Source organism: Pollachius pollachius (assembly GCF_949987615.1).
Source record: "Pollachius pollachius genome assembly, chromosome: 1".
In the NCBI taxonomy this organism is placed as follows: Eukaryota; Metazoa; Chordata; class Actinopteri; order Gadiformes; family Gadidae; genus Pollachius; species Pollachius pollachius.
Genome location: NC_136934.1, coordinates 19,055,667 through 19,079,389, shown reverse-complemented (window position 1 = coordinate 19,079,389; position 23,723 = coordinate 19,055,667). Strand labels below are relative to the sequence as shown.

The 23,723-nt window shown below is 49.7% G+C and overlaps 2 protein-coding genes across 4 annotated transcripts in view; both read left to right on the top strand.

The window, feature by feature from the left end:
- The window catches only part of pdlim2 (PDZ and LIM domain 2 (mystique)), a 29,979-nt gene extending 21,847 nt beyond the window's left edge, over nucleotides 1-8,132 (top strand). For 2 of the 3 annotated variants that reach the window (XM_079753201.1, XM_079753202.1), the window contains exons 7-10: nucleotides 3,166-3,284; nucleotides 5,936-6,084; nucleotides 6,461-6,572; nucleotides 6,908-8,132. In XM_079753201.1, coding sequence (XP_079609327.1) covers nucleotides 3,166-3,284; nucleotides 5,936-6,084; nucleotides 6,461-6,572; nucleotides 6,908-7,100 — 573 coding nt within the window. In that variant the 3' untranslated portion in view covers nucleotides 7,101-8,132. The remainder of the gene's footprint in view (nucleotides 1-3,165; nucleotides 3,285-5,935; nucleotides 6,085-6,460; nucleotides 6,573-6,907) is intronic. The other variant, XM_079753200.1, reaches the window with a different exon arrangement.
- A 5,354-nt stretch (nucleotides 8,133-13,486) lies between these two features.
- Nucleotides 13,487-23,723, top strand: part of adgra2 (adhesion G protein-coupled receptor A2) — a 39,339-nt gene continuing 29,102 nt past the window's right edge. Inside the window, exon 1 of the mRNA XM_079739314.1 lies at nucleotides 13,487-13,736. Within this exon, the coding sequence (XP_079595440.1) occupies nucleotides 13,489-13,736 (248 nt within the window). The 5' untranslated portion in view covers nucleotides 13,487-13,488. The remainder of the gene's footprint in view (nucleotides 13,737-23,723) is intronic.

Below are 23,723 nucleotides of genomic sequence, written 5' to 3'. Positions count from 1 at the left end.
CTAAAAGCTGTAAGGTTAAGAACTATTTTAAGTGCAAGGAAGTACAACATACAATCAGTGTTTGCATTAAGTGCCAGGGCATACAACATACAATAAGTGTGTACATGAAGTGCCCCGTGTTCCTTCTCTCCGCTCCCCAGTGAGAGGCTCCCTGCAGCCCCTCCCAGTGTTCCCATTGCTCCCTGGTGCGTGCGATGCGTGGGGAACGGTTGGCGCTGCCATCCTGCAGTTTTCCAGATGAGTGTTAGCGTAGCCCTGTGCCCGGCCTCTGAGTGTAATGCCTCGCAGATCCACGTCCATTGATGTTATCATCATTATAATCTACATGGAGAGAGGCTTCTGGGTAAACCGTGCCAAGTCAGTCGGCAATAATTGCAAATCTGTGTTGCTATTTTAGACCAGTATAGGACCGGCCTCCCGGTAATGACGGACGGGACGTTTTTTTGGTTCCCATTAACTCCCGGCTGCGTGTGCAGCTGGGACTTAACCCGAGGAGGTTCGTTTTTTTCTGGGTTTCCTCTTTGATGTTTTTCTTGGATCTTCGTACATGTTTGGTCTTTGTCTTTATCGCGTTCTGGTGAAGTCTGGTGGATGGTGTTTTTGCGATAAGTGGTTGTTTGTCCCCAAACTGCTGGATAACACCAGGCACTATGGCAGCATGGCTCTTCCGGAGATAAGAGACTAATTATTAAGAAACTAGTTAAAGCCCCCTTAACCCGATCACCAATCAGACGTGCGTTAGCTCCTGGCCCAGGGAGTAATGTGGCCCAGGGGCTAGCGGCATGGCCCAGGGCCTGGTGTGGCGTGGCCCAGGGCCTGGTGTGGCGTGGCCCAGGGCCTGGTGTGGCGTGGCCCAGGGCCTGGTGTGGCATGGCCCAGGGCCTGGTGTGGCGTGGCTCAGGGCCTGGTGTGGCCCAGAGGCTAGCAGCACGGCCCAGGGGCTAGTGGCCTGGCACAGGGGTTAGTCGCCTGGCCCTGTCTTCCCCTGCTTTGCCTCCACAGCCCTCCCCCCCCCCCCCCCCCCCCCCCCCCGAACAAATCACTGAAGAGGGGTCTATAGGCCCTTTTAGATTGGTTCGCAGGGAGCCTAGCTGTGCCTACGCACTCGGATAACGTGGACTTTGTGAGCCTGCTGTTGTGGTCTGTGTTCATCCCAGGACGAATCGAAAAGGGAGCCATCGCAGCGATCTTTCCTGGCTCAAGGCGGCCTGGCCCCGACCAGCGACCGCCCCCTCGCCAGAAAGTAAAATTAAAAGGAGAATTAGTCTCTGTTGAGAACAGAGAGGATGCTCAAAGCATTCGACTGTACTGGAAGCGGGTGCTGGCAGACAAGACTCAAACCGTCAACCCTCCCGGTGTCACTGGCTCTGGCTCCCAGGGGCGCTTAGCCCAAGTCCCTACTTTCCCAGGGGCTGGTGTGGAGGAAAGGTGGAGCTGCAGCCCCCTCCTCTCACCAACCAATGCTGACTGTGTGCAAAACGGGATCCGAACTGTCAGCCCGGTGCTCTGACTCATGCCTTGGCTCGTGGGCGGTGGGGAAGTGCAATGGAGGGAACTGAAGAACTGGTTTTGTTTTCCCATGAGACTGGAACTTTTTCCTTCTACTTTTTTCTTAATAAGAGTTTCAGTTTTTCCACAACGTTTTTCAATACAACAGTAGGCAAACGTTAGTGTGTTGTAACTTACTGCCTCTTCCTTAATCCTACTACTGTGTGTCTTACGTGGACGTAGAATAGACAGGCATTAAAAGCTATTTGTTTTGTCTGGGTTCCTTTAGCTGTAAAAACGGGATGAATTATTGTCTGCTCTCAGAACCTCACCAGGTGCACTTTCTTTCAACGTGAACATGTGCCTGGGGTCAATTTTAGTGTGAACAGCACGAAAAGAATTCTCCCTCCCCCATCACTCTCACCCATTTTCACCCCTCCAGCCTCACCCTGGAACACCAGGGCCGTGATGAAGTCTGCTTCACGGTGGTTCTGGTTCTTGCCTGCTCTTGTCTAGCGAAACTCTCACTCATCCATCTGCTCTGTGTTTACGCGTTTGAACGTCGGCCTCATGGGCATGTAGCGCCCTCTGGTGGCCAAGCTGAAAGAAACCGCTTTGGAGACCGTGTCATTTATTCAGGATCTGTGCCGTTCTGGATTGACCTGAAGGTAGGGTGTTTATTCTTTGATTTGAGTGAGATTTTCCCATATAATTAAGAACCATTCCTGGTACAAATGTTTTGTACCCAAGTACAGCATCAGCCTGCCGTCCCCAGAACGCCAAACACTCTAGACTCTCTGGCAAGCTTCCGCGTTCCCCTCACTCATATGTAATCTGGTCATCTCTCTGGAGGACGGCATGGTTGCTGAGATTGGCGATAGGGGGGAGATATGGAGGGTGGGGAAGATTTGGAGGTGGAGATATGGAGGATGTTTGCAGGCTGTGGCGGAGATATTGAGGGGGAGATTCAGAAGGTGCAGGCTGGCTGTGATGGTGAACCGTTGTGTTAAACGGTTGGAATGCCAGGGGAGAGAGCAAGTGAGAGGAACCAAAGAAAGGCTGTGAAAACAAACTGAACACAACATGCCAGTGGTGGAATTTTGTTTTTCCTTTTCAACCAATTCGGATATGTTTGGGATTTAAACATTCCCAACATGTGACTTGCTTGTTTTCTTCAAGCCCCAGGCCAACATGTAGCGCTAGGCATTGAATTAACAAGGTCCTCCACGCTCCACAAGATCCCCTGTTCTCTGGGGCCGTGGTTTTCTATCATCCACAAAGTCCTCCAACACTGCAGAAGGACCCCCTGTTCTCTGGGCCTGTGGTGTTCCATGAAGCGCCGGCCAAGACTCCTGTGTGCAGGCGCTGACTGTGGCCCTTTTGTTTCTAGTCGTTTACATTAGAGTCGCTTCATGGCCCAATCGCCTCCCTTCACACAGTCTAAACGGGTTCCTCCGCTCTGAGCTGCCAGCCTGTTTGCTAAGCATCCGCAGGTGGGAGGGCCTGCCCTGACCCGGTATCACTCACACCTCTAACCTTGTGTGTGTGTGTGTGTGTCTGTATCTCTCTCTCTCTCTCTCTCTCTCTCTCTCTCTCTCTCTCTCTCTGTCTCTGTCTCTGTCTCTGTGTGTGTGTGTGTGTGTGTGTGTGTCTACCCCTCTCCTTTCTCTCCAACAGGACTTTGTCTCGGTGGACTACAGGAGTAACTCAGTCTCCAGCAGGACCCCCACTCCACCTGGACGCTACTCTCCACACAGTCCCATGGACCAGGATCTGCCCCTGTCCCCAAGACGCAGGTCAGACCTCCGCAGAGTTGGTCCCTACTACACTATATACTTTAATTAACCTATAGGGTGTGTGTGTTGAGCTGAGGGTCTGGGCTGCCTCTGGTAGACCTCTTCCCCACAAGCTGTGATGTAGTACTGAACACTATTTCCAGGTTCCCTGCTTTGCCCCCTTCTGGTACAGGGAGGAATGTTGCAGGGGGAGAACGCCCACCCCCCTCCCCTCCACCGTACCAATGTTGTAATGCACAGATGATGTCGGGATGGGGGCTGCAGGCGCAGACCTCCCCAAATAGGGAAACAAGAGTCCTAAGCACCATTTTATCGTGGAAGTGTTTTCCTCCATTTTCTCCTCTGGAGACAGCTGGTGGCTCTGTTTTCGTTCCGTCGGAGAGGCCCTGCTGCCAGGTTGACTTTGGCTGGAGCCGGCCTCTGGCTCGCTCGGGTCAGCGCTATGATGTCCGCCGCTGAAACATAACCGTACCAATAGCCCCCCCCCAACCCCAACAAGAAGAAAGCCCTCTGCCTCTTCCCCTCCCTGGCCCCTTGTCTGGAGACCCCCGTTCTGCTGCTCCAGCCCCCCACCCCACCCCCGTCCACTCCCCCTTCTCAGATTCTTACCAATCACACCCGACATGCGACACCCATGGTCCCGCCCCCACTTTCACTCTCTGGCCAATGGGCTGAGGCAGAGGGGCACACCTTTCTGATCGGTGTTCCTTCTGTCTCTATAGAGAGGTGTATGTGTTTTGTTAGTGTGTGTGTGCGTGTGTGTGTGTTGGGTGTTTTGCATTTCTGAGTGGGAGCGTGCACACTCTCGTGTTCTCGTTGTGCTTAGCAGCGGAGGAACTGGTTCTCTCTCACAGGGACGCACTGGAAAGCAAGCGGTGTCAGTCACTATTTCTTTGTGTTCTTTCTGTCTATGAGGTGAGTCTCGTTTTGTCTTTTTAATTGCCCATTTTGACTTGTATTGAGCTTTATCTGATGGATCCATCGTCGTGATCTGTGTGAAACCAGTGATGGTATCTGTGTCTAGTCCGAGCAGATCTTTGTGATGTGTTTACCAACCTCTGGTTTCACTAGATGTTTATCAGAAGGCTCTCCCCTTCTAGAGATGTTTCAAATGACCCCCCCCCCCCCCCCCCCCCCCCACACACACAAATTGCAAGTGGGCGAAAGTCTCTCTGTGTAGTGTGCTGCTTTGAGGAATGCACCCAGAGCCCCTCTGGACCAGGGTGACGTAAGCCATCATAGCGCCAGCATCAGTTTGATCATGTTTTCTCCTGACCGTCTGACTGGTTTTCGCGATGTTTGTATGCTCTGATGGCGAACCCAGAGCAGGGGTTGAGAGGGGGGGGGGGGGGAAACGGGAGAGCCGTGAGAGGTGGCGCTAGGCTTGTGGGGAACTTGGAGTGCGTGCGTCGCAGTCTTCTGCTTTCAATTTGAAGCCATGCTCCGAGGTGCAAGGGACTGGGGTCTTTCCAGTGAGACTTCAGCACATCAAACGGATGACTACATTATTAAAAGTGTTTGTGTCTGCCTGTCTCGGCCCTCCTGCCTCCAGGTGAGAGGAGCTGGGTGGAAACAGAGATGGTGGGTGGTTCTGTTGGGTGATAACAGACAGGCAGGTGACAGACGTCAGCACAGCCTTATGGCCGTTGCCCAGCTGGCTTCAGATGAATGGCAGCCAGACCACACCTGGGCCCGGCTGGCCTGACAGACAGACCACAGAGAGATCAGCACCTGGCTGACTGGTTCTCCAGACTGTCTTCCCCTCAGCCCGCCTGCAGGCCGCTTCGCAGCCCTTTTCTTTTCGGTCTATTGTTGCGAACAAACTTTAAGTAGAGCTCAGAAGAAGGAGCAGCTAAGCTATGTTTCCACGGGGTAAGGAGTTAAGAATGTGCTCATAAAGAGAGAGCCGCCCCCTTGCTAATGGGTTAATGAGCTGCACAGACGACCCCGTGTGGCGTCCTCGGCCCCGGCAGTACTCTGCCCTCCTCAGATCGGACCATTTGATTTGAACAGGCGTCCAGCAACAGAGCGGTCCACCCTCACGCCACTGGTTGCTTGGTCGGCTGGTTTGTGTGTGTGCGTGTTTGGTCGGTTGGTTTGTGTGTGTCTGTGTGCGTGTTTGGTCGGTCGGTTGGTTTGTGTGTTTGTACCTCTACCTCAGATCTCTGCAAAATGTCGAAATGTCTAAAAAAAATGGTGTCTGCTTTATTTGAACCTCAACTGCTGACAGGCTTATATGGAATATGGATCATATGGAAAGAGTGAACCAGAGTGACTTCACTGAACATTACAGAACACCTCAGATTGTTCCAGTTAGTTTGGATGACTGCCCTCTGGGTTTGATCAGCCTCTGGGTTTGACGTCATCCGAAGAGGAATTCCCCTCCCACTAATTATTTATAGACTGACCATACAATGGGGTGATTAGTGGGCGTGGGGGGGGGCACTCCTTCTTCTCTTCAGACATAGTGCACAGAGGTGAAATGCATACATGTGGTCCTGCTTCATTTCCTCTGGCTCCTCTGGCCTCCTCACATAAAGCCTCTAATGCACATTCCCTGTCCGCACGCCGCCTGCAGCTGCCTGCTTGGATCCAGAGAGGCTTACGTCCTGTTGCTCTCCCCTCCTTCCTTCTTCTCGGCTCTCCCACAGCAGCTCCAGCTCCGACTTCGGCATGCAGAAGTTTGACAAGGAGTCTGAGGTGTACAAGATGATCCAGGAGAACAAGGAGTCGCGCACGGCCCCGCGCCAGTCCAACACCTTCCGCATGCTGCAGGAGGTCCTGGAGGCCGATGAGAAAGGTCCGCAGCGTGCACCCTCGGGGGGAGAGAGTCATGGTTTCATGTTTAATCAGTGTGTGTTGGGACCTTTGGCCCCACACCATGGCAAGCCTCTCCATACTGTTCATGTTAAGAATGTTGAATAGTGCTGTTCTTAACACTGTTAAGAACAGGTAACAGTTGCGAGCTGTTCTTAACAGGGAACTGTTAAGAACAGTGACCAGTTAAGAACTGTTCTTGTGAAGAACAGTGTAGAGAACAAACATGCGGACACTGCATTGACTGGAGTGGTTTTCTAGTGATAACTAGTGTGTGCGTCCCATTGTGTGGGTCTGCGGGGGGGGTCTCGTGCGTCCGTGTGTGTGACTGTACCTGGGGTGTGTTTTGACTACCACAGAGGCGGCGCTGAGGTTCCCAGGAAACCTGTCCCCCAACCCTCCGAAGCAGAGCCCCCCGGTGGGAGGCGTGAGCAAACACCACAGCTGTGAGAAGTGTGGCAGCGGCATTGTGTAAGACGCCACCCGCCGTGCCCCCCCTCGCTCAGAGCAGGCCTCTTTAGAGCTGCTTCTCTCCTGTTGGGATCCGGAAGCTGTTGCTAACCACTGCATTAAGCGTTATTATTTACGACCCACTTAGCCCTCTGGTGAATTAGCTGTGAGTAATGTTGTGCGTTAGCAATCGTAAAAGTCAATCTCACACAATTGTAATAAACGGGTTCTCCTCCCAGCAGCTCTTTGGTAACGGCTGCGTGTTGAGGCTCGCGGAGATGTACTTGTTGCCTGTGTGTGTGTGTGTGTGGGTGTTCTCCTCGAAAGCGCCTTCCGACTCCTCTCTCCCCGCGCAGCACGCAGGCGGTGCGCATCGGCGACGACCGGTACCGCCACCACGACTGCTACACCTGCACCGAGTGCGGCCTGAACCTCCGCATGAGAGGCCACTTCTGGGCCGGCGAGGAGATGTTCTGCGAGAAGCACGCCAGGGAGAGGTACCAGGGCCCGGGCACGTCCCCCCGGACCACCGTCTCCCCTCAGCACTGAGGGAGCGCCACTTCCTCCGCCTCCACATGCCCCGCCTTCCTCTACGCCCGTGGCGTTCCCGCCTCCTCTCCAGGCTGTGGGGTAACAGACCCTAGGCTGGGGGAGGCGGGAGGGACACCTCCTCCTCCTCCTCTTCCTCTTCCTCCCTCCACTGGGTCCACCATGTGTCTTCAACCTGTTCTGCCGTGACCCTGTCAGTCTTGACTTCCTGCCTGTCCTCAGAATCGTACAAGATTCTCCCGCCTGCGCGACCTGCCCCCCAAGTCGGCTCAAACGGTGTACATCATAGGGTAGATAGATATATTTTTTGACTTATGATGCACGGATGTCTCTATTGTAAGATACGTCCTATTACTATACTCCAGCCACATCTTGGACACCAAGCGGGACTGGTTCCTTGACGCTGTAAGAATCTGAATTGATGAGAAAATAATCCATTCTGAACCCCCCTGCCCATATTTAAAAGGGACCAAAAATGTGTAAAGTGAAAACTCCATGCCATTTAGAAAAGCTATTGTGTCAACGGATGTTGACGTGTGTGTGTGTGTGTGTGTATGTGCACTGGTGTCTGCATGCCTTTCATTGCATTTGGGATTATATGCATAAGAGTGTGTGGAAATATAAATTTATTTTTGTGTAAGAGGCTGATAGACTTGTGAGATCAGTTAAACTCATGAATTTGAGGTGCCTGCATTGTTCATATTTTCTACTTCTTTACAACAAAAAATTTCTGTAATCGCTTATTTTGGTTTATTGTACATTTTCTTTTGTCATGAAAAAAAAATGAATTATCACTTATTTGCAAATACATTGTGAGATATTTACACGGGACTATTGAATTATGCAATATACATATTTTGAATGTTTCTTAGATTTCATTGAACACTCCATTATAAAGCATTTCAAACTATAATGTATGCAGAAGGATGGACTATTAGAGAGGTGACTGCCTATGTTATGCTGTCTTGTTAATGGCAATACTCAGCTGTTTCCAACCATATCACACTTAATAAAATCACTCAGCACAAAACGTGTTTCATGAAAAGGGCTGGTATTCCTGTTTTATTTAAAATGCAATAGACGGTGTTTATGGGCAGAATGGGAGTATCGGAGGGGAGTCTAAAGGATGAGTCATGAATCAACAAGGAAGTTGGCAGGTTTGTTTCCATGGGGACTTAATTGGGTCCTAGCATTCAATCAATACAATAAAAATGTGGTAATACAAGATTACAAACGCATTGCCTCATAAGCTTTCAGTGAATGGCTTGAAGTCCAACCTGGAAACGACTGCTACAGGTATTTTCTATTCTTCAAGTGGATCAACAATGTTTTGTGTTTTGCATGCAAGTACAACTGCTGCAGGGACGTTTCCAGGCTTCACACTGAAAACAGCGGTATACGTCTGGTAAACACCCATTGGCTTGCAGATGGCAGTACAGTACATCCAAAAGCAGCTCCCTGGCAGAGCTCCACAGAGAGGATGTCCGTGACAGAGTAATGATCGGGTTGGCTGTATAGGTCTGGTGTGAACGCTTGCCACGTAGAGACCAGCGCGCATGTCTTCATTCTCCTTTAACCAAAGCCAGACGACAAGCCTCATCCCTTTGGTCGATGCTTGGTGAGTGTGTCACCGTTTCGGCTGAAAGGCAGCATACTCTGATTACAATTACCCCGTTTTACATCACGTGTGTCTTTGTTGGACTGATCCCTGCTAGTAGTAATAGTATTATTGTTCAGCATTTAACACCATAGTCCCCTCAAGACTCGAGAGCAACCTCAGGGACCTAGGCATTGATCCCAGCCTATGCAACTGGATACTTGACTTCCTGTCCGAGCAAAATAGGTGGTAAAGATGGGTTCCAAGATCTCCGCCTCCCTGACCATCAGCACAGGAGCCCCCAAGGGCTGTGTCCAAAGCCCCCTCCGCTACTCCCTGTACGCCCACGACTGATGATCAAGTTCGCCGATGACACGACGGTGATCGGCCTGTTCACTGGAGACGAGGCGGCCTATAGGAGCGAGCTCAACCGCCTGGCTCAGTACAGCCAAGACACCAACCTTGCACTCAACGCTGACAAAACCAAGGATCTTTTGGTGGACTTCAGGAGGAAGAGACAGATTAAACCTCATCAGCTTCAATGGGTCTGCTGTGGAAAGGGTAAACAGTATTAAGTTCCTGGGGGGTCCACATCACCAAAGACCTCACCTGGGAGGAGCACACCAACCAGGTGGTGAAGAAAGCACAGTGACGCCTATTTCTCCTCAGGCGGCTGAACGAAGTTTGGCTTGGGGCCCAAGATCCTGGGGGCCTTCTTCAGAGGCACAACGGAGAGCATCGTGACAGGATGCATCACAGCCTGCTCCGGGAACTGCACTGCCCAAAGCCGCAAAACGTTGCAAACGGTTGTGCGGACAGGCTGAGAGGATCATTGGATGTGGTCTTCCCTCCTTCCAGGACACCTACAAGGCCCCGGTGTGTCAAGAACGCCCTCAGAATCATCAGGGACCCCAGCCTCCCCAACCAGAAACAGTGTGAGCCGAGGATGACAAACGTTCTTTTCTCCAAAGCAGTCAGGCTCCTGGAAAAATCCCCTAACCCCAAACCAACCCCATGCACACTGCAACAGACTATTTAACTACAGACTATTTAACTACATACTTTTCTGTAATTTGCACACAGCGTTTTTGCACTATAGTATCAACCTTTGCTGGTACAACTTCAACTTGAACACTTTACACTTACACTTTACACTTTAATACACCTCATTACTTATTATTTATTATTACCACTGTTTTAGTTTCTCTACTTATTATTACTTACTTCTTTTTTTTACAATTATTATTATTTATTATTGTATGTCTATTGATGCTGCTACTTTTTTTACATATTTGTACTTATCTTTATTTACTTTATCTTGTATTGTTGTTGCTATGTGACTATTGAAGAACCAAGCCTTTTCCTAGCCTTTTAAAAAATGTTACTCTTGTGCACTTGTACAATAAGATATAAAAGTAACTCTGATTCTGATTCTGATTCTGGTAGATGTTCACTCCCTTATTTGGCACCAAAAGTAGGCTACTTGGTTCGACCAAAAGACATAATTAAGAAAAGCAGGGGTGAAGACATGCTGCATAAATGATAAATAAACCTGAAATTATTTTTATTTATAATGTACTTCAATATCTTCACAGGAGTAAAAGGTGCCATAGGAAACATATCATGTGTCGACTTGATAACATGTGTTTGGTTCTGCTTCCGAGACCAGAAGAGGGCAGCATTTCCACAGCTGTTTTGTCTATTTCTTGTCGACTTTAGGGCAACTACTTGGGTATGTATACTATCATGGATGTATCATTAATTGTGCGAATCAGCGCCTCAATGGCCAGGCATTGGTTTGGAGATTGTTGCTTGTGTTATTTACTGTATCGCTCGATTAAACACTGCATTGTGTTTTCTTTTCTCAGGATGGATGTGTGATGAAAATGTGTAAATATAATCACATATAATTCAAAGTGATAGAATAATCTCGTGAGAACATGCAGAACCAAATCCCGCCACTAGATGTCGCGATATCCTTCATAACGCTATGGCTGTCCAGCATCAGATGATGGCTTCGCAGGCATTCATGTTCTGGATTCTTTCGACCTTGTTTATCCAATGGCTTGAATACCAGAATGAGCAATACCTCAATCAGCGAGGCCAGAACAGGCTGGATTTAGATGATGGACTGCACTCAAATTCCTAATCTAAAACGTGGTCTAAACAGGGAAGGGAAAGTGAGTCCGTTTGTTTCCACTGTCGAAATCTCGAGTCTCCTCCACCAATCCGCCTTGAGACATTATCTCATGAGCAACCTACTCTTCAATCTTTCTACCTTTTCTTACCAAACATCTCCCCCTCTCCCATAAGCCCACCTGAAACGCGGTCCAGATGTGGAGGCGGGAGAGAGATTGCTTACTTGGCTATAGGAGTGGGGCTGGGGGGTGCTGCAGAGAGGGAGAATGTTGGAACGACATTAAAGTTTGTCTGGATGCCATTAAGTACAATTTGATGTAATGTGCAGTTTGGGACGTGACATTTAAAATGGAAACTGTGCTCTCCAGATGAGGGAGTCGGGCCCGTGGAGAGAGACGGTGGGGTGAGTGCGTTGTGAGACCCGCTCCAAGCCTTATTTAACCGCTTGGATAAACAGCGCTCTGTTCCTGCGCTGTGAGGGCGCCCATCCACGCCTTTCCGCTCTTATTCCGCTGGTTCGTGCTGGTCTGGAGCCCGCCTTAACGTGCGGCCCCCGTATCGAGTAGCCTACTGGAACAACACACCGAGGCCCGCTGTGGGGGTCGGAGCACACAGCCGGCATTGTGTCGACCAGACCGGGCACGGCCAGCAGGGCCGAGGTGCCTGCCTCTCGGATGCGGCCCGCCAAAACGCGTCAACGTCAAGTGCATGAAATCCTCTTTCAAGAGCTCTTTCCTGCTTCACCTTCTTTCATATTTCCATATGCACTCTGGTGACTCGAATATCAAAAAATATTTTGTTCAAACTGAAGTCTGTGGAATCAAAACTTTGGGAAACTTCTTTACGCACACACACGCACGCAGACACCCCGATACACACGCGCACACACACACACACACACACACACACACACGCGCACACACACACACACACACACACACACACACACACACACACACACGCACACGGTCTGAGTGAATTGAGGCATTGGGTTTTAGGAGATGGTGTGTTTCGGTGGTTCTGTCGGGACAGAGGACATCCACACGAACCTCTGTCTGTCTAGTCCGATGCCGTCAAACCTATCGTGCCCAGCGGCTTCTGAGAGGGAAGCAGGTTTGGAGAGGCTGAAGCATATTGTATACGTGCTGTCTATAGGTCTGGGGCCGGGCGATTTGGTCAAATATGTGTCGTTTTACACAACATCTACAAGCTTATCCATCACTTCTGTAACGTGGATCTGGTCATTTATAGTGGAATCACTCTGAACTAGTCTAACCAAGGCTCCTGGACATGTTGAATATTCTGATCATTTTGAGGCTCTGTCTGTCGTTCTAGATTACTGGTTATCGCCTATAAGTCAATATTGACATTTCACAAATATCCCAAAACGATATTGTTTATCATATTTATAATGTGAAAGTAGTAGGCAAAAGGGTACATTTATTTGGTGCGCAAATGCTATTCCTCGTTTCCCTTACATTGATTATGTTACTAATTATATTAATTTGGGAGTAGAAGGCTATGCTGGCCTAAAGTAAAATTTTACTAAAGTGTATCTACAGCACCAAACAGCATCCTGTATTGTTTTTGCGTTAGGCCTACTTCAAACTGTCAATTGAAAGCAATTAAATGAGTTAAAGTTTTTCCATCCCTTTAATTATTAATTGGAACCCCTCGATAAGCCCTGTTTCATAACATCTCCTCCTCGTGAGCAGGGCTTGATTCAGGCTTCAGCCTCCTCCTTCCTGATTCAGGCTTCAGCCTCCTCCTTCCTGATTCAGGCTTCAGCCTCCTCCTCCTTCATGGCCTCTCGGCTGGAGGCGCTAGGACCGCGCGGAGGAACCGCAGGCCGGCCGGAATGCGCGCTCTCGGGCAGCAGTGAGGAGCGTGTGACAGGCGAGCAGACCGCTAGAACTGGGAATTACACAGGAGCCCCTGAACACCATCTCACCTCTCGTCTCCAACTACAGATTAATTGCTGGATAAACTTTTTTTTTTTTTTTACAGAGCCAACGGGTACGAGTACAATCGGACGCGAGCCCGTGTTGGGTGAATGACGGGATACTTTCAAAAGCGTCGAGGAAAATTAATAAGTTTGTTAAAAGTTATAGCTGATGTCTACTTTAAAGGACATTTGTATCCCGTAACCTCGTAGGCTATTTGAATTATTGAGAGGCGCTGGAGTGAGCGGTTAAAGAAACGTGGAGGGATAACGGTTTTGGGGATCTGCGCCCGGGACCCTCCCATTGAGCGGCTCATCAAACTCTCCTGTCGGTCAATTCAAGGCTTTCGTTCTTATATCGCGTGTTGGCCTCCCTCTCATACACTCTTCTAACATAAACGAAGCTTTTCTTTCGGTCTCTGGACCCTGAAGCCTCGGGATCAGTTGCGCTCAGACGGCCATGACGTAAGGGGACTCTAGAAAACCGAGAGCGGAATATCTGGGAATGCCTGAACGGTGATCCCTCTTCGCGTCGCCCGGACGTCCTAACGTCTCCTTCTGACTTCCGTCCTTCTGCCCTCATGTTGGTTTGTTGTTGTGTTCCGTGTCGGTGTGGCGGCCCTCGGCAGCGGGGAGGGGGGGACATGGGATGACTGAGGGGCAGCTGAGGTGAGATACAAAAAAAAGGAAAAAGGGGGGGGGGGGGGACAATGTTTGTACCCGGCGTTCGCATCCCGCCTGCGGGCCGACTGGTGCTGATGATGCTCCTGCTGAGCGGCCTCGCGCCCAGGCTGGCCCGCGCGTGCCCGGGTCTCAGCATCACCAGCAGCTGCAGCTGCGTGGACGAGCGCTCCAAGGCGCATGCCACCGCGGCGCTCGGGAAGCGCGTGAGCTGCAGCAAGGACGAGCTGTCTGAGAGCCCTGACGGCCGCCTGCTGCCTAACAGGACCATCATTCTGTAAGTTACCCTGAGTTCCGGCCCACAGGCCCATGTTATTACCTCTGTAACCTGTCTCTGTTGCTTTTGGTGCTTGGATATTATTCTGTGGTTAAGTTGAGAACCATGCTGTAACCATGGTGCATTGCATTATGGATGTGATATAAACAACAAAATTGTATATGGCAATGGTTAACCATCCTATCTCCACACAAACACACACGCACACACGCAGACACACACGAGTGCGATGACCCTGTGGCCTCCTGGCTGCATGAGGAAGGGACTGTGAGGTAATGCAGCTGGCGGCTCGGCGGACATCTTGATTTGGTTGGAGTGGCTGAAGACCTGGGAGGCGTTATGAGGACCCGGGAGAGGGCAGGGGGGTGCAGTGCTTTTCCTCGTGGAGCCCCACCTCTTTGTCAAAACTCTGTCACTTTAAATCTGACCTGGGGTTGGGGTTAGGGAGGCGAGGTGGTCCTAGTTCCTGTTCCCTATGTATCCTAGTGCCCTCCAGGCCCACGTGGTCCACGAATAGACCAGCTCCGCATGGACCCAGGCTACATGAACAAGGACACACTCTGCCCTGCATCCATCCTAGTCCGCCCCCATCTTCTCCGCCTCCTCCTCCTCCTCCTCCTCCTTCTTCTTCTTCTTCTTCTTCTTCTTCTTCTTCTTCTTCTTCTTCTTCTTCTTCTTCTTCTTCTTCTTCTTCTTCTTCTTCTTCTTCTTCTTCTTCTTCTAGTGTAGTCATCCTTCCCTGCACCACTCTGCTGTGCCTCTGGCACAGCAGAGTGGTGCCAGCGGCTAACGTCCCTTCGCATGCTAGCGGCTAGCGGCTAACAGCTCACGGCGCGCGGTGATGAATGCCGTGGCTGACGCCTCGCCGTCGCCGTCTGCACAGGAAGCGGAGATAACGGCCATGTGATCAGGGGTGATAACTGTTACTGGATTTATGCTCACTGGCAGGCCGGGCTCCCTGCTTTGATCCATCATGGTTATGGGGCCGTTTACACGATGGTCTCTCTGTGTGTATACCTCTGTTTGGAGGGTGGCGGTGGAAACCAACCTCACTCTGCCCTAGAGACAAGCTGTCCTTTCTTGATGAATTCAAAACAAGCGAGGCTATCGTGAGAAGACGGCCGGCCCTAGCTTAGCTAGGGCTTAGCTTAGCCTGGTGATTCGCTGCGGCTCCTCCTAACCGAGAGAGAGTTCCCCTGTTGTACGGGTTTACCGCGCTGTCCCAGCGGGAGAGCGAAGGGGAAACTTTAGCTAGCTGCATGTTAGCATGTCTGGGAGAGCTGAAGGCAGCCAGCGGGTCGTCGATAGGGCCTTTATGTTTCTAGCTCAATAAAGACAGCGCTGGAACATCTGGGGAACACATTGGAGAGAGAGAGAGGGGGGGGGGGGGGGGGGGGAGAGGGAAGAGAGAGAGAGGAAGAGAGGGAGAGAGAGAGCGAAGAGAGAGCGAAGAGAGAGGGGGAGAGAGAGAGGAAGAGAGAGAGAGAGCCCTGTGGTAGTGGTGATGGTGATTAAGGATAATCTTGCATCCGTGCACCTACTAATTTCATTTTATTTGTTTTCCTACACATGTTTAGCATTCTCTCTCTCTCTATCTCTCTCTCTCTCTCTCTCTCTGGAATAGAAGAGGTCTCTCTCTCTCTTTCTCTATCTCTCTCTCTCTCTCTCTCTCTCTCTCTCTCTCTCTCTTCTCTCTCTCTCTCTCTCTCTCTCTGCCCTGTGTTTAAGGACGAGCAAGTCGCCCCATAGCACTTTTTCAAACACAAACTTAACCAAACCCAGTGGAACCCGCCCATTGACTCAGTTCAACTGATAAGTCGTAGTCAGTTTTCTGCAGACGACTTCCACTTCTTCAGCCCAGCATATGCGCCGAGTGAGCACTCTTGCTGTTGCTGGCGGCAACAGTTCCAGATGTGGAATGTGAGTAGAGCTGTTGATATTCCCTGTTATTCCTGAAATTCCTGCGTCGGTCCCGGGATGGTGGACAGTATCCCAGGTGGGGGCAGCTCCACATGCCCCGAGACACCCCCGTCACCACCCTACCCCAAGGAAAGAACAATCTGACAGCCTGCCTCCTCTCTCTCTCGTTCTCTCTCCCCCCCCCCTCTCTCTCTCACTCTCTCTCTCTCTCTCTCTCTGAGCGGTTAGAGCGGTCCAGGTATAGAGCGGTCCAGGTCTAGAGGGGTCTGGGTCTAAAGCCAGTGGTCCGGGTCTAGAGCCAGAGCGGTCCAGGTCTTGGGCCAGGGGGCCGTGGGCCCGGGGCTCCCACGGGCCGAACTCACGGCCTGGGTAATACACAACAGCTGGCCCCCGTGAACATTCCAGCCCGGGCCCCCCAGTCCCATGGGAAACCCCGGCAGGGGTTTGTTTATTAAAACTATTACCGGGCTGTTTGTTGCTCCTGCCGGCTCCAGCCCCCCCCCCTGGACGTTGTCACCTCGCTCTGTTTTCTATTTCGCCACCTCTCCGTCCGTCCCTCTTTCTCTCTGTCTATCTGTTTTTCTCTCACTCTTTATCAGCCGGCCTCCACCTCCGCGCCTCCTCCGCCTGCTCCACCCTTCCCCTGCGCTCCTCTATCAAGAGCTGCTCCACCCTCGGTTACTCTCAACCTAAATATTTAGGAGTCCTGGCTGGAAACGGCCGTGGCCAAACTCCTTCCAGATGTGGAACCGCGCAGCCCAGCGTTTAGAGCCGTGATTACGCACGGCTGCCTCAGAGCCGGATGACTGGGAGAAGAAGAGGAAGAGGAAGGTTAGGGAGTGTGTGAGTGTGTGAATGTGTGTGTGTGTGTGTGTGTGTGTGTGTGTGTGTGTGTGTGTGTGTGTGTGTGTGTGTGTGTGTGTGTGAGAGAGAGTGTGTGGGTGTGAGAGAGAGTCTGTGTGTCTGTGTGTTTGAGTGTGTTAGAGAGAGAGAGAGAGAGAGAGAGAGAGAGAGAGAGAGAGAGAGTGTGAGAGTGTTGACTTTGTGTGTGTGAAACTCAAAGTCCCCCCCCCAAAAAAAGAAATATGCTCACACGTAAGGAAGTCAGGATGGAGGAGAGGTGAATGCAAACGCAGCAGAGAGACCGATGAAGAGATAGAGACTCACACAGAAGAGGGAGCAGGGGTGGGAGGAAGGAAGGAGAGGGGGGAGGAAGGAGGGGGAGGGGAGGAGAACAGGGGAGAAGGTGGGGGGGAGGAAGGAGACTTGACTGGAGGAATAGAAGCTTGTCTGGGGATTCAGAGAGATGTTCCTCCAGAGAGCAGCAGGCCAACAGACTCTCAGGAAGAGAAAGAGCGAGCAGAAGTGTCCCACAATAGGAAACCACATATTTTGTGGGGATAATGTGTGTGTGTACGTGTGTTTACACACACACACATGCATGTTCTCATACGTGTGTGAGTTTGTATCTACCGTGTGTGTGTGTGTGTGTGTGTGTGTGTGTGTGTGTGTGCATGTAGGTTTGTGTCTATCTGTGTTTGTTTGTGTGTGTGTGTGTGTGTGTGTGTGTGTGTGTGTGTGTGTGTGTGTGTGTGTGTGTGTATGTGTGTGTGTGTGTGTGTGTGTGTAGGTTTGTGTCTATCTGTGTTTGTTTGTGTGTATGTGTGTGTGTGTGTGTGTGTGTGTGTGCGTGCGTGCGTGCATGCTATGCGTATGCATGCATGCATGTGTTTGTGGGCATGTGTGCATGCGTGTTGGTGGGGGTGTGTGTGGGGGGATATTTGGACGAGTGTGCTACCAGCACCATGTGTGTACAGCATGCAGGCATGAGCGTCACGGTGGCATGTTCACCATAGCAGAAGACACATGTGTAAATATACACACCGAACATGTGAAGCCTTCTGAAGCCATGTTGGGTTTGGCCGGTCGAGCCTCCATAGAGACACAGCTGCTCTGCTGTGAAGAGAGACTCCAGTAGAAGATTAGTTATATATAGAGCGCTGCTTGGGCAGAGCTCTGTCTGCTATACCTGCTCTGTATTCTGGAGGTACTGTGTGTGAGTAAACATATACACAGTATATATATAAATATGAGTGTGTGTGTGTGTGTGTTAATGACGATGATGATGATGTGTGTAAGCAATGTGTGGTTTCATTCCAGTTTAATCCAGTCTTCTCCATCACTATTTGTTTCCACCCTTCGAGACTGAAGACTTGAACACGATGGGGGCCAGTCCTAAACACCAGGCCATACGAGTAGTAGGTGGTTGTAATAGTTAGTAGTTAGTAGAGGTGATTATTAGTAGTTGGTAGTAGGAAATAGTAGGAAAAGTAAGTTGTAGTAGTCAGTAGAGTTCATAGTACGAGTTAGTTGTAATAGTTAGTAGTTAGTAGTAATAGTCAGTAGCAGTAGTTAGTAGTTAGTAGTAGTATTATGTAGCAGTAGTTTGTAGTATTAGTTAGTTTGCAATCCTAGTAGTTAGTAGCATTAGTTAGTAGCAGTATTAGTAGCAGTAGTTAGTAGCAGTTGTAGTAGCAGTAGTTTGTAGCAGTAGTTTGTATCAATAGTAGTAGTAGTAGTTAGTAGCAGTAGTAAGTATTAGTAGTTATTATTAGTATTAGTAAGAAGCAGTTAGTAGCAGTAGTTAGTAGTAGCAGTACTAGTAGCAGTAGTAGTAGCAGTATTTAGTAGTAGTAGTACTATTATCAGTAATAATAGCAGTAGTATTAGCAGTAGTATTAGCAGTAGTTAGTAGCAGTAGTTAGTAGTAATAGTTAGCAGCACCAGTGATGTACTGGTGCCCAGCAACCCCAGCGGTATCCCCCAGGCCCCAGCATAAGGGCTGGGGGGGTCTTAGCCCGTGTGACCCACTAAGCCCAGTACAGCCTACAGGGGCGCGGGGGTTTGGGGGGTCCAACACACACATCTCCGCCCCCACTTTAACGGTACAGTGAGGGTCCTGAGTTGGAGTACGACGCCTTACGTTCACACCGTATCAGCAGGCTCTGCCTTGCAAAAAAGATACCTGACTGTTGAATAATGAACTGTTTATTTGGTCCATCACCGCACAAAGATAAACCGATCTCTGTCATTACTATGACTGACAGTACTTCACAGCAAATTGTGCGTTCATTCTTTTTATGATTTGATTGGCAGCCGAGGTAATGACTATGGCTGTTATTATCTTCTCTACTTACTCACACTCCTTATTTACGACCTGTGTGTCCACAGAAGAGCTGCACATGTGTTGGGGCTTTGGCTTTGGCTGTGTGTGTGTGTCTGTGTGTGTATGTGTGTGTGTGGGTCCGTGTGTGTGTGGGTGTGTTTTTGTTTGTGTGTGCACGTTTGTGTGTGTGTGTGTGTGTGGGGGGGGAGGACGTCTCGACATCCAGACGTCCATCTTATCAGCGGGGTGGATTCCAATAGTCAGAGTGTTCTAGAAGCGCTCGCCCTCCCTGCAATGAGAGAGTTTATTTATATGGAGAAAGGTGTTGATGGGGTGGAGTAGGAGACATACACACACACACACCCAAATACACACACACCGACAAACACGCACACACACACACTCAAACACACACACACACACACACTCACACACACATAAACACATTCTGTTGGCTCATGTGGGCCAGTAAGCAGGGATGAATCAAAAAAGCAAACAAAAGCCTGACACTGGATACTTGCTGGCGCTGGCACCTGTTAATGCATAGACCCCCACCCCCCTCCAACACAGGTCAAGGTCACACACACACGCGCACACACACACACACACACACACACACACACACACACACACACACACAAGCACACACACACACAGACACACAAAAAGACTTCCCTTAGTGTAGTATTGTAGTTGTCAGCTCTACAGCCAGTTGATGAGTACATACTGTATGCATGATGAATACATGCTGAATGCATGATGAATTCATACTGTACAGTGCTGCATCCCCCCTATGGACCCCCTCCCGACAGTGGTGATTGCAGGCCCAGGACATTCTCCTCCTGCAGAAAGGGAGTGGTGCCCCAGTGATCACCTCCCCCCAATAGCTCTGCTCTATGTGGTCAAACCCTTGTATGAATAGATCCACCCTACGGGTGATCTGGACCTCCCCACTGCCAGCCCTGATTCTCCCCCTCTCCGTCCGTCCCTGGAGCCAGCCCCCCCCATGTGAGTGCATGTGTGTACGAGCACAATTGTGCACGTTAGTGGACCAAGCTCCCCAGAGCATCAGTTCCACTATCATTGACTGGTCCCAGTTTAAATGTGAAACCAGTTTCCATCCCCACGCATAGATAAGATCCAGTTGTCCCAGTAGGCAAAACACAAGTGAGCCGTCGAATGGGGGGGGGGGGGGGGGGGTCACTTGACTTCTTTGTAGTCGTTATTATTCTTCAGGAGACATATTTTCCTGTCACTAAAGTTCGTACAAATATGCTGCTTCTCAGTACATTTGAGACCGATATGCTGCTGCAGCAGTCATTATTCTCAAAGCTCTCCACTAACACTGATAAAGCAGTCTGAGGGCAGACATTCCCCAGTGTGTGAACATCCATCACTCAAACGCGCTCCAAAAGGTTCCCAGGTTATTTAATTTAAAGACCAATCTTTTTTTATAGAAGTGCATTATGCATTATCCTGGGAACAGAGCGCACGCAGCTGGCTCTGAGAAACAACTGTGAACCAGTCAGACGGCCAGCGCATGCCAGGCACCGCAGAAGATGCCTTCATTACCAAACTGCTCATTAAGAGCTGAACCAAACTTTGGATGAGCGGTTCAGCCGTTCGTTACTGTTCTCCTGCCACCTCTCCGTTCTGTTTAGGCTTTAGGGGTCGTCTTTGAATATTAAAGCAATTTATGGCAGCCTTTTGTGCACTGACAGATTGTTATTTTGTTCCCCCTGACCATTATTTCGGCTGGGCGACAGTCTGTTTACTGGTTCCATTTTTCTGTGGTAGTCAGGCTTACGGAAATTGTGTGTGATTTGCCCATTAACGAACCAACCCACACAATGGAGAATGCACAACATGATGCACTTTCTGCACAACCAACTGCAGAATGGATTGATTTATTGACTATGTGTGTATGTGTGCGTGAATGTATGTGTGTGTGTGTGTGTGTGTGTGTGTGTGTGTGTGTGTGTGTGTGTGTGTGTGAGAGCATATGGCAAGGGGAGTGCACTGCCACAGCTCTTCAAAATAGGATTCTTGGACCTTCCCTCTCTAATTAGGGATTTTTTCCAAAAACCCCGATTTAATTTTAGACCAGTCACATTTTAACCACATATGCATGCGCACACCCACCCACATAAACGCACACGCTTAAGGATGCAAACCCACGCACACAAACACACAACCATACACACATGTATACCAAAACACACAGGTCACCATTTAAAATCCCTCATAGGCTATACTCGCACCCATGCGTATATGTTTGCGCACACACACACACACACACACACACACACACAGACACACACACAAACACACACATGCACACTTACAAACACACAAACACACACACACACGCACACTTACACACACACACACACACACACACACACACACACACACACACACACACACACACACACACACACACACACACACACACGCACACACACCACAGACCACAGAGGCTCCCTCCCTCGCCGTCCCGGCAGCAGGCACAATGCAGCCCAGCCCATAATAAGCGGTTCCTCGTATCAAATGCAGGGTTACTGCCCTGCCAGTGGGCCTCAGGGCAGGATGACATAAGGAGCTAAGGTCGCGGTGGCGCTGGATCCGCTGCAGACAGATCATCATCATCCTGATAGCCCTGCATCCATCGTTTTGATTCCATTTGCCCGCTTGAATGGAAATGCCTGATGATAATCACATGTATGTTCTCATCTATGTAGTAAGCCTTTTCATCAATCACGGTTGGTTGAGATTTCATTGAGATTAAAACATATATTTTGCACAGGGGCCTGGTCAAGGCAGTGTAGTGGGGAGTACACTTAATCTCTAACGAGAAAAGAGATCAGAGAACCTTCCAATACAACATCATTATTTAATCACAGCTATCACATATAAAAGAACATAGATAGGAGATAGGAAGATAGGAAAACACGCAGACTCCTAAGATGAGTGAAAGCAGCGACGCTGCGATAAGAACTGGGGTCAAAACATTTACAAGCTCTCGCTTTAAAGTCATTTAATGACGTGAGTTCCCGTCGATCCTGCGACCGCTTTCTCTCATCCAGCGCGGTTTGGTGGTCGCTTTGCAATGATTCGCCATCGTACTCCCCTCCCCCCTCAGCCCCCAGCCCACCCCACTCCCGGAAAAATGTTTTTCACACGATTACATGCCTTCACCCATGATCCCACGGCAGAGCAGCGGGACGGGCCTGGGCCCCGGCCAGTGGACCCCTCTCCCAGTGCCCGCTGGTGGGCCGGGACAATGGGCACATTCACGTCCTGACATGCAGCCGCCGTGTGTAGAGTGCTTGTTGCGCTCAAGGGGGCCTTTAGTAGTGTCTCTTTTAGGTCCTCAGCCGTGACCCGGCGATGACGGGCCCCGGGGTCCTATGGGTGGGGGGGGGGGGACAAGCTACTGCTGAGGCGGCTTTTAGAGGCAATCCAGAAACATCTTTATTTTGTTCTGCTCCCCCAAAGGGCTTCTGTAGTACATACTTCACAGTACAAACTTGATGGTAGATACTTGATGGTACATACTTCATGGTACACACTTGATATTAAATACTTGATGTTAAATACTTCATAGTAAATACTTGATGGTAGATTCTTGATGGTAAATACTTCATAGTACATACTTGATGCTCAAACTTGATACATACCATGATGCTACATACGTGAGCGTACCATCATAGACATAATATTGTGTCGTGAAATAGACAGATTATTGTGTCTGTGAAATAGACAGTGTGTTAGTTGCCAGATCTTGACAGAATATCAAGTGGCATGCATTTGGCAGCATAACGACACATTGAGCACAATCCATGCAGAATTGTTTCATAACTACAGCTTTTCAATTCTGTACCTAATATTATTTATACATATTTATATTGTTGCTATGCACTCATTTTATTATTTGTACATGCTAGCCTAAAGTTGAACTGCACAATGGGAATAGTAGTTATTGCACGTTTGGCATGATGCCAAAGTACACAGTCTTGTTTTCTCTAGTTTTCAGAATGGAAATCTGATTTAATTACTGTGAGCTATGTCCTCGTCAAACAGCCGACTAGCTGAATTAGTCAAACTGTACCCACGCTTTTGGAACCCCCTCATTATAAATGTCACAGGCAAGATGCTTCCAGAACCCAGGGGGTCTCAGACTGACTTACCAGGTCTATACTACTTTGGGTCTATTGCAATTAGTTCTTCCTAAGACGTCACTAATTGATGCAATATTTACTGTGCAAAACCATTCTAAACTCCCTCAGTGACACAACAACAACCACAACAATAACAACAACAGCGTATAGACATGATCAGCTCATCTGATTCAACAGGATCTCACTCCACGTTGAGGCTCCGCCGATCCCCTTGAGAAGTGCTTTGGTTCTCTGGCTCCGATTGGTCTGCACATGAGGGCTGGATTGATGGCACGTTACCAAAAGTCTTTCAAGGGTTCTTGTCTTTCACCTCCCCATACAGCCCCCCCGAAGGCCCAGAAATCCATCCAGAGTTAAATGATGTTTACACAGCGCTCTGCGTCTGTTTGTCCTGGCCCTCTCTTTCACTGGCCTGGGCCTGCTTTCCCCTCGCACTTTCCTTTTGACCTTGCTCGCTTGAGATCAGCCATCTTAGGGGGTGGAGGTCGTCGACGCTGGGTGGTGGAATTGACTAATCACCACTTAGTACAGCTTACAACGTTGTGCTTTGCTTTCTTACTCACTGAAGCAATCCAGTAATCATACTTGAACGCAACAATAAAGGTGTTTGGAGAGGCTGATAGATGTGTCCGTTGATGATGATGATGATGATGATGATGATGATGATGAAGAAGAGGAGGAGACATGGTCTCAGTCAGGCCGCTGTTATTAAGACCATTC